Raw genomic sequence first — 13,895 nt, forward strand, 5'->3', positions numbered from 1 at the left:
TGAGGGTATGTGTGTTTACAGGCAAAGTTGGTAACATCCTTTCTATTTCCTTGCAGGCTGGCACCTGACAAGACTGGAGTCATCCTAGACATCAGCACCCTGAAAATGAATGAGCTGGAGACAGAGGTGCCCCCCTTGCCCCCCAGGTACCGCTTCAGAGATCTGCTCCTGGGGGACCAGAGCTTCCAGAACGATGACAGGTAAGAGAGGCTGCTGTGTGCAGGCGATAGGGAGCTCTCCTTGGTCCTGAAGCTGCAATGTGCACCTAGCAAGCTCTGTATACATTTCTGTGCTGTATATGATTCCTGTGTATCATGATATACTCAGCTTCTATACCAGACAATATATGGTACACACCATCGGCTCCTCTATACCAGACCATATACACACCATCAGCTTCTATACCAGACAATATACACATCATCAGCTCCTATACCAGACCATATACACACCATCAGCTTCTATACCAGACCATATACACACCATCAGCTTCTATACCAGACAATATACACATCATCAGCTCCTATACCAGACCATATACACACCATCAGCTTCTATACCAGACCATATACACACCATCAGCTTCTATACCAGACAATATACACACCATCAGCTCCTATACCAGACCGTATACACAAAATTCAACCCGTCAGTCTGCACATCTGGGTTAGAAAGTTCAGTGTATATAAAATATGTGTGTGTATATCTATATACAAACACCTATATATTTATGTATAGTGTATATAAAAATTATATTTAAATTGTTAAAAAATAAAATAAAAATAAATGTTTATATACATTTATTTTTAATATTTTCAACATTTGGTCACTTTTCGAGACTTTTCTCCCCTCACTCTTTCTCACTTTCCTATCCACTACACATCACTGCTAAATATTTTTCCATAGACCATAACACCATACCATAGTACTATGTTCACATGGTATTTCCTCACACATGCACAAGAAAATGTCTTTTCTTTATGACTTTAAACATATAGTAGCTTGTTGGAAAAGTTGTCAAATTTTCATTTCTTTCTTTAATACCAAAGAGGGTCTTTTTGCTGGTAAAGTTGGTGGGTTGTTTCATTTATAGGTATTTACTTTTTTTTTTCTCTTGGTGTTGAATTTGTACTGTGATTTTATTTTTATTAATTATTTTTTGCAGAATTCTTTTTTTTTTTCTCTGCTCAAACTTATACCAGATGGTGCATGCATTTGGAACATATTTTACATTGCTTTCCGGCTGCCCTTTGTTGAATCTTGCTGAGTTTGCATAATCTCCTTGTTTTTTTATGGTATACGTTGTTCTGTGAACTGCAGAATTTTCGTTAAATTGTAGATGGCAGTGTTTTTTAGAGTTCTAAGGTTTTCTACATGTTTGTGAAAAGGTGCTTCATGTTAAAGTTCATTTACTGTTTCTTTGTAAAGTTTTTACAACTGTGTTTGGATGTTGTAGAGGTGTTCGGACTGCTATATGATATTACAGATGCTTTGCTCTTGAGGGATTTATACAGGCACACAGAGGACAAAGCCAAATGTGTAGTAACCCATAGCAACCAATCAGAACTCCCCTTTCTATGGTCTGACTTAAAGTGGACCTAAACTCCTTAAAATACTCACCTCCGCCTTCCAGCAATGTAACGGTTACATCCTGTGCCAGACCAGCTGCTGTCATCTTCTCTCTGGGCTATGTTTGGGTGCTGTTGTTCTTTTTTTTTTTTTTTTTTTCCTCATGATTGGCTGGCAAGGGATGGCATCATTCCACGCATGCGCACAGGAGTTAATCATTCTGGCACAGCCAGAGTGTACCAGGAATGCACGCTGAGCTACGCATGGACAATTCAGTGTCTATTCAATAGAAGACTGTGAGCAGACAGGTGTGTTTATTGTAGAAGAAACATTGCATGTCTATTCTGCAATAATAGTATTTTTACATTTTAGGTTTTGTTCCACTTTAAGTTGGTAATCGCATAGGAAGATGGTTGAAGGCACTATCCAACTGTCTGAAAAGGTCTTGTAGTCCATCTTCAGGCATAAACATTAAAATAGTATTAAACCCAAAAATAAAAATAAATTGCCGCTTACCAATTCTTAAATATGATTGCTGCATTCATTTTCTTTCTTTTCTCCCTCTGTTTTCACCTGTTGATCCAGAATTAAGTCTGTTTTTTCCACTTTCTTTAACAGTCCAAGCTCTCTTGCAAAAGTGACAGGAAGGGTTCAGACAAACCATTAGAGATGCTTACAATGATCAGCTTTTTTCACTTATTTCTGTTTTCCAAAGGGAAAAAATAATGCTGTAGCTGCCTAAAAGGTGTTAGCTGGAGTTCAGCTTCAATTTGTTGGTCAAGTCCATCTAAATCTGCTAGTCGAACACTCCCCTCTCCCCAGACTGACAACGCTGCTCTCCCAAAGGTCCATTACTCCTACATCCAGAGTGGAGACATCCTTTGACAGGAAGTGTGGTACTGGCAGGATCACCAGGTGAAAATAAATGAAAAAAAGGCTAAATTAAAAAGAAAATGAAAGCAGCACATTTAAAGTGAAAGTTTATTCTTTCAATCAACATTACCTATTTTTAATCCTTATGCCGTGCTATTAGTAATAAATGGGAAAGTATTTTATATTTACTTATTTTAAATGGATTTTTTAAATTTCTTCAGTTACTTCCAGGCCTAAACAAATGTTAAATATCCCAGGAAGATCTTCAGGAGGGGAGTAGGCTTTGTTCAGCTAAGTACACCTTCTTGCCTGCAGATGGATTCCAGGGTGTAAATTTTACATGAATTATCTGTCCTTACTCAAGTTGGCCATGACCAGAAATACGAGGGTTCTTCAAAAAGTTTCCACACTTTTTTTAACTCATAACTTAACTTAACTTATAAAGAATTTCAAAAACAAATTACGTCACTCATACTATACTGCAAGGTCAGCCGGCTTTCCAGACAGACTAGTCACATGACACTCCCAGACACGACCAGTTACGGCCCTTACCGTTTCCAACAAAAATATAAATGTGCGGAAACTTTCTGAAGACCCCTCGTACTAGTGGGGGATTTTCAAAGTGATTTATCAACAAAATAAAGCACGGAGACATGGATGGTTGGGTGAGTTTGCCTTCAATATAGGGGATTCATTAAATTAGCATTTTTGGCTTGGGGTGCTCAGATGCAGTGTAGTTTTGCTTTACAGTTTGATAAGCTGCAATATTTTAGATTTTATGATTTTGGGGTCAATAACGCTTTAACTCTTTGCAAACCTGAATATTCATATTTATGCTGTGGATCGAAAAGAAGGGAGACCCCTGCTGTGGTAGAGGGGCTTGGCTAGGCTTGCTCACGCTTATCCTGGCAGCAGTGACAGATGTTTTCAAAATTGTGGTCAACATGAGGATGTCCTACATTTATGGTGGTCTTGCCCACGCTTGATCAGCTTCTGGTCCAGGGTCTTTGGCCTACTGTGGACGTTATTTCATATGACGATCTGAAAGGATGGCCGGCTGGCTCTCTTACATTGTCCTTTACCAGGCCTCTTCGCACCCCAGCAGAAATTGGCCACATACCTTTTTATCTCCACCAAGAGAGCCATTGCCCAGGCCTGGAAGACTCCATCTGTTGCTTTCCAGGGGGTGAAAACCAGAGTGACTGCTCTGATGATTGATGAGCAGATGTCCAGTATATTGAAGGATTTGAATGCAAAATCTTTGAAAATCTGGGAACTGTGAATAAGTTCCTCCTTCCTGTCCCTGACCCCGACTAGTTATGGTCGGCTTTATACCTTGTTTGTACAGGTCCCACGTCCGCATTACCCGCCCTCTCTTGGGGCCCCTCTCCTCTTCTGTTCTTTCTCTTTTTTTTTTTTTTTTTTCTCTCCTTCTCTTCCTCCCTGAGATGTAGGCTAGCAATGTAGACTGCTGTACTCCAGGGTACAGAGTAATATAGTCTATGTCAGTGATGGCGAACCTTGGCACCCCAGATGTTGTGGAACTACATTTCCCATGATTCTCAACTACACTGCAGAGTGCATGAGCATCATGGGAAATGTAGTTCCACAACATCTGGGGTGCCAAGGTTTGCCATTACTGGTCTATGTCATATGCCTAATTTTTAACTTGGTCCTTTGTGGTCCTGGTAACAGTTTACTGTTAGGTCACTAATTACGCGTTCACACGCTGTTTCTTTACATACCAGTTCGATGTTGCCCCTGCGTGGGCAAACCATGGCTTGTTATGACTCTTGACACTTCAATAAAAATATTGAAATAGAAAAAGGAGGCAGACCCATGCAAACATCTAAGATTAGACATAGTTCTCTAATCTATTTGGTCTCCATTTCTCCCCAATATCTTGCTGACGGTCTGGTTGGTGTGGGTTCCTGAACCTCACCCTTTGCACTGCTTCTCATAAAGAGTCTACTGAGCGTTTCCTGAGTTTGTCCAGCTGTGTTTGCATTATCTGTACTCATGGAGGCTATTATCTGATCTCTCTTAGTGATAAATAGATTGAACAATGACTAAAGGACACCATTTGCTGATCCTTGGTTTATTTTTTGTCAGCTGCCTCTATAAAAATAGACTCCCACCTAAAATATCCAAGATCCTTCACCTTTTATAAGATGTTTCATTGATATAATTATATAATGAGCTGTTTTCAAGTCATTATGCAATTAGCGGCTTGTTTACCAACAGCACTGCGAATGTTTGAGCAGGGTAAGTAACATTTTGATTACCTTAATAATGCAGAACAACAGATCTCCGAAACCAGATGAAGTTTTGGAAAAATGATGGTCTTTAAAGAAATGACATTTCCTGATTCTGGTGGATGCAGAATACAGCTGGTCTGGTGTTTAGGGCAGTGTGTGCTATGTACTGTGAATATAATTACAAATGACCTATACATATATGTGCCCAAACCTTCATGAACCTCTTAAAGTTATACTTTAAAGGGTATAAAAAAAATGTTCATTTATGTATTCATTTGAAGCAAACAATGGAATGTAACTTGCATAGAGAAAGCATAAATGTCTGAATTCTTTCTTCGTATTTTTTGCCTCCTGTAAATCAGCTGTCAGACCGGGGCAGCAATCGGTGCTGTATTGCTTTGCACAGAGCTGTTAGTCTAATGCTGTGTACACACGACTTTTCGTCAGACTGAACTCCGAAGGACTTTTCGACAGAGTTCTGACAGAGTTCCAACGAAACGGACTTGCCTACACACGATCACACCAAAGTCAGATTGTTGTGAACGTGATGACGTACGGCCGGACTAGAATAAGCTAGTAGCCAATAGCTGCCCTTGCATCCTTTTTTGTCCATCGGACTAGCATGCAGACGAACGGATTTTTCGATCGGACTGGAGTCCGTCGGAAAGATTTGAAACATGATCAAATTGTCCGACGGATTTGTTCTGTCGGACCAGTTCGGTCAAAAAGTCCGGTCGTGTGTACACAGCATTACTCTGAAAATACTTACAGAAGGGGAGATCATTTACTACTGCTGCTCTTTTAAGGTCTATGCCGATGGGATTTTGTTTACATCAAACAGGTTTTGCACTCCCATGCAAGTCTATGGGAATGTAAAACCTGCTTAAAGGGTACTTCTACTTTTGTGGGAAAAAATTAGCAAATAAAAAAAAATTAATATAGTGTATACAATTGCAACACAAGTCATATTGTGATTGAATGGTAATAAAAATGACCTTTCTTTTTCAATCTGCAGCATTGTAATTTTTTGTAAAATGCAATATGGCTACCTGGAGGCGTTCTGTACACAGGTCGGATATGTCCTTTCCTGCTTGGCTTACTGATTTTCTTAGAAGTCTGTACTAAGATGCAAGTCAGATTTTGGGCATCCCCTGTAACAAAAATGCAATTTTTGGTGAGATACTCTCAAAGGGAAATCACGTCTAAAGGGATGCAGACCCTGCCATTTTCCTCATTAGAGCCCTACAGGTGCAGCAGCTGATTGATTATTAAAAAATCACCCTCATACATATTCACTCTACATATGGATACAGACAAACAAACAATTATATCTTCAGAATAACAAACGGTAGAACTTTCTGACTGGAAGTCATTAGGGGCGCACAGCGTGGCGATCAATGGTGCGGTGTATCGATCCGACACGCCACATCTCTGATCAGGATAAGAGCCTATGATGTAGGTTCTTTACCATGTGATCATGTGTCCAATCAAAGCTGATCACAGCATAACTAGGAAGTGTTGGTTATCGGCATTCCTCTAGTCACACTGACAGCGCATGAGTAGAGGAGCACCGATAAGTGGCTCTCCTGACAGAGGGGATCTGCACTGATAATCAGTGCAGTGTTTATCAGTGTAACCCCATCAGGGATGCCCACCAGTGATGCCAATCAGTGCCCATTAGTGATGTATTTCAGTGCCCATCAATGATGCGTGTCAATGCCTCCTTATAAGTGCCATCTATCAGTGGCCATCGGTGCTGCCTCTCAGTGCCCATCAGTGTTCCACATCAGTGAAGCAGAAAACATACTTATTTCCAAAATTTTATAACAAAAACAAAACAAAAAAAAATGGTCTTTTTTTGTTTGTTTAGAAAAAAATAAAAAACCCAGTGGTGATTAAATAACACCAAAAGAAAGCTCTATCTATCGCAAAAAAATTGTAAACATGTTGTTTGGGTAGAGTGTTGCATGACATGTCATTCAAAGCGCGACAGCACTAAAAGCTGAAAATTGGCCAGGGCAGGAAGGGGGTGAAAGTGCCCGGTATTGAAATGGTTAAAGTAAGTCCAATGATGGTCAGAATGAGGTCAACTGCATGTCAAATACACCTGTCATTAAAATACAGATGATCTCAGGAATGTCTCAAACTGATTTAATTGACACAATCTCAAAGCATGTCGACACTGCTTTTGATTCTGGACACAAGTGTGTTGCTTACTGCAGGGTAATCTGTGAAGGTCCAGGACCTATTTCACAAGGGGAGGGGGGCTTAGATCAGAAGACTGAACACAATTACAAATCTTTTGCAAGGTACAGTAGTTTACATGAATGTATTTCAACTAACAGGTTTCAGGCACTAAATGTGCGGAAGGGAGTTGTTTAGGTAGCTTATAGTTAAAGCAAAGGACAAAAAGGACCTCGGCAGCGTAATAATGGCCTTTTACCGTCCAGCAGAGGAACAACAGTAGCTTAGTGGCTAGCATTTATGCCTTGCAACACTAAGGACCTTGGTTAAAATCTCGGCCAGGACACTGTCTGCATGGAGTTTGTATATTCTCCCTTTGGTTGCTTGGGTTTCCTCCAGTTACTCAGGTTCCAACACCAAAGACTAAACAGACCCTAGTATGTGTGTACACATATGCTATGCACATGTGCAGTCACATTCTGCTTGCAGTCCCAAGCCTAAAGGAGTTGTAAACCCTCATGGTTTTTCACCTTTAATGCATTCTTTGCATTAAGATGAAAAACCTTCTGTGGTGCTGCAGCCCCCCTGACCCCCCGTTTTTCTTACCTGATCCCAATCTTTCTCTGGCCGGGAACAAGTACACCAGCTCTACCTGGTGTCTCATGTCCTGATTGGATAGATTGATAGCAGCGCAGCCATTGGCTCCCGCTGCTGTCAATCAAATCCAATGACGCGGCGCCGGGGGGCAGGGCCGAGTCCTGCATTCTGTGTGAATGGACATTGGCCCGCATTGGGTGTCCATCAAGGAGAGTGCTTCTCCAACGTGGACACTCGATGCGGGGAGGAGCCACCAGCGTCGCTGATGGACCCCAGAAGAGGCGAATCGGGGGCTCTCTGCAAAACTAACTGCGCAGTGGAGGTAAGTATGACATTTTTTTTTTTTTTTTTTAAATGAGGGTTTACAACCCCTTAAGCAACTGAGGGCTGAGGAAAGATCTAGCAATGTAGCTCAAGGAAATTACAAAAATGTTTTTATGTGTATCAGACTTGGTGCCCAGAGAATTGGTTACAACTGAATGGAGACATGCATACAGTGTCCCACAAAAGTGAGTTTACCCCTCACATTTTTGTAAATATTTTAGTATATCTTTTCATGTGACAACACCGAAGAAATGACACTTTGCTACAATGTAAAGTGAGTGTACAGCTTGTATAACAGTGTAAATTTGCCGTCCCCTCAAAATAACTCGACACACAGCCATTAATGTCTAAACCACAGGCAACAAAAGTGAGTACACCCCTAAGTAAAAATGTCCAAATTGGGCCCAATTAGCCATTTTCCCTCCCTGATATCATGTGACCCGTTAGTGTTACAAGGTCTCAGGTGTGAATGGGGAGCAGGTGTGTTAAATTTGGTGTTATCGCTCTCACTCTCTTATACTGGTCACTGGAAGTTGAACATGGCACCTCATGGCAAAGAACTCTCTAAGGATCTGAAAAAAAGAATTGTTGCTCTACATAACGATGGCCTAGACTATAAGAAGATTACCAAGACCCTGATACTGAGCTGCAACACTGTGGCCAAGACCATACAGCGGTTTAACAGGACAAGTTCCACTCAGAACAGGCATCGCCATGGTCGACAAAAGAAGTTGAGTGCACATGCTCAGCATCATATCCAGAGGTTGTCTTTGGAAAATAGACGTATGAGTGCTGCCAGCGTTGCTGCAGAGGTTGAAGGGGTGGGGAGGTCAGCCTGTCAGTGCTCAGACCATACGCCACACACTGCATCAAATTGTTCTGCATGACTGTCGTCCCAGAAGGAAGCTTCTTCTAAAGATGATGCACAAGAAAGCCCGCAAACAGTTTGCTGAAGATAAGTAGACTAAGGACATGGATTACTGGAACCATGTCCTGTGGTCTGATGAGACCAAGATAAACTTATTTGGTTCAGATGGTGTCAAGCATGTGTGGCAGCAACCAGGTGAGAAGTACAAAGACAAGTGTGTCTTGCCTACAGTCAAGCATGGTGGTGGGAGTGTCATGGTCTGGGGCTGCATGAGTGCTGCCGGCACTGGGGAGCTACAGTTCATTGAGGGAACCATGAATGCCAACATGTACTGTGACATACTGAAGCAGAGCATGATCCCCCCCCTCCCTTCAGAGACTGAAACACAGGGCAGTATTCCAACATGATAACGACCCCAAACACACCTCCAAGACGACCACTGCCTTGCTAAAGAAGCTGAGGGTAAAGGTGATGGACTGGCCAAGCATGGCTCCAGACCTAAACCCTATTGAGCATCTATGGGGCATCCTCAAACGGAAGGTGGAGGAGTGCAAGGCTTCTAACATCAACCAGCTCCGTGATGTCGTCATGGAGGAGTGGAAGAGGACTCCAGTGGCAACCTGTGAAGCTCTGGTGAACTCCATGCCCAAGAGGGTTAAAGCAGTGCTGGAAAATAATGGTGGCCACACAAAATATTGACACTTTGGGCCCAAGTTGGACATTTTCACTTTGGGGTGTACTCACTTTTGTTGCCAGCGGTTTAGACATTAATGGCTATATTGAAATAATGATTTACTGAACAGATTTATACATACCTTTTTTTTTTTTTTTACAAATTTTTTTATTTAGTCAAAGGGAGAGGTCCATGGACCCTTGACATAAAATAAACATCGTTTCAATGTGTACAGAACTTACAGGAAGCAATACAACAAGGAGAGAAAAAAAATACATACATTTTATGTACCTGAATTTTGATTTAAGGTCCCCTGCCTGTGTCTCTTCTAGGGTTGCCACCTTTTTGTTCAGGCCAAACCCTAACACTTTAGCAACACAGGCCAATTTTTTCTCTTAGTATACACTATAGGATTATAAAAGACCTGGGATTCTTTTGGGTGCCCCAAGTAGAGTAGTAATGTGGTATGCATAGCGCTTTCCTGAACAGATTTATACATACATTTTATGTACCTGAATTTTGATTTAAGGACCCCTGCCTTTGTGTCTCTTCTAGGGTTGCCACCTTTTTGTTCAGGCCAAACCTGAACACTTTAGCAACACAATTGTTTTCATAGTATACACTATAGAATTATAAAAGACCTGGGACTCTTTTGGGTGCCCCAAGGAGAGTAGTAATTTTGTATGCATAGTGCTTTGTGGCAAACAGTAGGTGTGGCCAAATTGCTCTTGCTGACATCATTGCTCCACCCCCAGTCATGCCGAACCTGCCCCCAGACAGCCACCCAAAGCTCCCAAAGCTCCCAAAGCTCCCAGACAGCAACAGATTTGTGCGTGACTATCTCAGTTAGTGAGGAGCCACAGCCCGGTTTGAATAATGTGTCCACCTGAAACCCGGACACATGATTCAAAACCCAAACTGTCCGGGTGAATCCTGGACAGATTGCATCCCTAGTTTCTTCTAAGGATTTGCATGAACAGATAAGAGGGAACAAGTAAAAAAAAAAACATTATCCTGTTGCTACTAAGGCCGCGTACACACGGGCGGAACTAATCCGTCGGACAGCCCGACTGTGTGTGGGCTTCATCGGACCTTAGATTTGGAACATGCTTCAAATCTTTCCGACGGACTCGAGTCGGGTCGAAAAATCCGCTGGTCTGTATGCTAGTCCGACGGACAAAAAACGACGCTAGGGCAGCTATTGGCTACTGGCTATCAACTTCCTTATTTTAGTCCGGTCGTACGTCATCACGTATGAATCCATCGGACTTTAGTGTGATTTTGTGTAGGCAAGTCTGTTCGTTCGACAGTCCGTCGAAAGTCCGTCAGAAAGACCGTCGGACCAGTCTGGTCGAAAAGTCTGCCCGTGTGTACACGGCATAAGGCACCCAGCCAGCTCCAGTGATTGCTACCACCAAATTCCTTGTTCATGGTTGGCAGATCAGTATGTGCAGTTCTTCACATGGGTGCTCCACCTGGGCACTAGAAGTGTTTCTGGCAGGCTTCAACATTGGATAGGTACATCGGCTTGAAGAAGCTACAGCCATCCTCAAAGTCACCCTTTAAGCCCAGCAGATTACAGATTATGTTTTTTCCATGACCTGCACTCCCAATAAAGCAGATCTAACTAGTGTAGCCAAGAATGGTTCCAGGGCTGAGGATAACAATACAAACACATTGGGGTTGATTTACTAAAGGCAAATCCACTTTGCACTAGAAATGCACAGCATGTGCACTTGGAAGTGCAGTCGCTTTAGATCTGAGGGGAAGATCTGAAATGAGGGGAAGATCTGCCGATTTTATCATCCAATCATGTACAAGCAAAAATGCAATTTTTTTATTTTGCTTGCATGTCCCCCTCAGATCTACAGCGACTGAACTTCCAAGTGCACTTGTAGTGAAAAATGGATTTGCCTTTAGTAAATGACCTCCATTGTTTGTGTAGGGTACCATGCTTGGGGATGGCTCAGCAGTACAAACCTAAATTCCTCTACAGCGCTATACTTTTTTACAGCATGGGTTCTAAATTGGCAGATTTCAGTTTTCTGTTCTCTATCTTGTATCCAAGTACTGGATACTTCAGGGTAACTAGATACTATGGGGTTGATTTGCTAAAACTGGAAAGTCCACAATTTGGTGCAGAGCAACCAATCAGCTTGCAGGTTTGTTGGTCAAAGCCTAATTGAACAAGCTGAAGTTAGAAGCCGATTGGCTACCATGCACAGTTGCACCAGATTTGCACTTTCAACGTCTATGTGACTATTCTAAAGGCTCAGACTACTAAAACCTACCTACTTTACCTGTAGGCAGAGGCCAGAAAATTGAATCAAGCTCTTTTTTTTTTTTTTTATTGCATTGGGAATGCATCACCATCATTTCTGCATTTGAGCACCCAGCTCTACAGAGCAGCTGTAGTTTTTATTTGGAGTCTTGCCGTCTCTTACTGGGACATTGCAGGCTGGTCTTACCACTTGAATACCAGAAGATAATGAGGGAACCAACCTAGCAAAATCCAGACAAAAGTAAAATATCTGCTTCAGGTGAGCTATCTCTGTAACTGTAACCATGCATCTATTCAGCAAATGATCTGTGTTTTGGAGGGTAAGGCCTCATGTACACTACTGTTGGTAAACTGACATTTAGGAGCAGTTGGGCTTTTTTTTCAGCTGCCCCTGAACCCCCCTCTGTTATCTTATCAATACATGTACATGGGATCGTTTATAGGGCCCACACTATCTCTAGTATTCATGCCTATTACTATTGGGTTAAATCCCTTAGTTGGGTACACCTTAATGAGCCTTTACATTTTATTATTTGTTTTCATACACATTTCCTTTATCCCTTTCAGCACAACATGCACACTACAGTGCACACACAGTATATCTGGATCATGCTGTGGCCTTCTGGTCTACTTTTGGCTGCTGTCCCAGGTCCTTGGTGGGGCATTCCCGCCTCAGCCCCGGGGGAGACACCGTGCTTGAGATCCCCACAAGTCCCCATGCTGAACTTATCCTCAATACAGAGTTGTAAGTTTCTGACCTGTCACCATTTTGTTAGACCTTTTCGTTCCCTTTTACAAGGCACCATTATTAATATTTGATATCTCTTACAGTACATCACTATATCACACTCCTGATGAGTGGCTGAAATGCCATGAAACGCGTCGAGTGTTATTTGATACCAAATTTGACTCCATTGTGTGTACATGCATGTATTTCTAGTGTATCCTATTGTTGTTCATGTCTATTATGTCATTTTATTAACTGTATATGTTATGAGCAAGATAATTCTAGTGTAAGTCATGTGACTACCAATTATTTGTTTTAATGTATCTTCAACAGTTATAAATGAATTTTCAGACTGTGACTAATAAATCTATTCATTGTACATACATGCGTGTACCCATTTCTATTAAAATTGTTTATGGCGGGCCTCATTTAAAGTCCCATTTCTTTCTCTTTCCCAAACTAGATCGTTTATAGTCATTTCTAGGCAGTTGAGTTTAGAAGCATTTTTTGGAAAGCAAAAAAAAAATGCGTTCAGGACGGACGGATGTTCAGAGGCATTTGAAACGCCAAATGCCTGTAAAAGCTTGTGAATGCATGTAAACACGGTACCTTGTGTTCAGCCGTGTTTCGTTTACAGGCGTTTTTCATTTTTGACTATTAGCAAAAAAAAATAAAAAATGTATTTAATTTTTTTTAAAAAAAGCTTCTAAACGCAAACGCAGCAAAACAGACGTTTGTAAAATCATTAAATCGTTCAGATGAGGTTGTAAAAAGTCCCATGTATATTAAGCCTAAAGGGTTACTAATGCACACACTATAAGCATGTCCTCAAGTGCTGGCAGTGTTACTATTTATAAGCGGTAAATTTTGCGTGGTTTACTACACAAGCAACTGCATATTTTCTCAAGTTTTTCAAATAACAGAGAGATGAGCAATTTCATGCATCAGGGTAAAAAAAAATGAGGGTCATCTAAAATATAATGTAAAATTTTTGCATCAGGCGAAGAATACAGAAATGACTTCTGGTTGATTGAGCCATATGATTAGATTCATGTCCAGCTTTTCCAGCAATATAAAAGAACTAGTCAGAAAAGAGCATTTGTAATGCTGGCCATACACTATACGAAAAATCGGCCGAAAAATCGTTCGTATGGACACTTCGTTCGTTTTTCGGCAAGTTAGTGGGTACAAATCGATAATCGTTTGTGACGTTTTTGTGGAAAAAAAACGAACGGCATGTTTGGAAAATTTCTGCCAAACGTACGATAAATTGCAAGGTTAATGTGTTTCCCGTCCGAACTGCCTGCACTAGGTATATGTAAAAAAACGAACACAAAATTATTTATTCATGTCCACTGAACAGATTATCGGACATTATATGATGGCACGATCGTTTGCGGTCACGGTCGAACGTTCGTTTTTCGAAAATGGGTTCGGCCGATTTTCTGTATAGTGTATGGCCAGCATAAGAATCTGAAGCTTCACCTTTAGGTTGGTATTATAGTGTAGCCTTACCTCTCCGGAATGTGTGTGTGTGCTGT

General features: G+C 41.4%; 1 protein-coding gene across 4 annotated transcripts in view; it reads left to right on the plus strand.

Moving 5' to 3' along the window:
* The window catches only part of KCNT1 (potassium sodium-activated channel subfamily T member 1), a 587,173-nt gene that overhangs the window by 145,029 nt on the left and 428,249 nt on the right, over positions 1 to 13,895 (plus strand). For all 4 annotated transcript variants that reach the window (XR_012236041.1, XM_073599682.1, XM_073599683.1 and 1 more), the window contains exon 2: positions 57 to 200. Coding sequence is in view for 3 of the 4 variants with exons in the window: in XM_073599682.1 (XP_073455783.1) it covers positions 57 to 200 (144 nt within the window). In the remaining variant the exon portion in view is untranslated. The remainder of the gene's footprint in view (positions 1 to 56; positions 201 to 13,895) is intronic.

The sequence above is a fragment of the Aquarana catesbeiana genome, linkage group LG09 (assembly GCF_042186555.1).
Source record: "Aquarana catesbeiana isolate 2022-GZ linkage group LG09, ASM4218655v1, whole genome shotgun sequence".
NCBI lineage: Eukaryota > Metazoa > Chordata > Amphibia > Anura > Ranidae > Aquarana > Aquarana catesbeiana.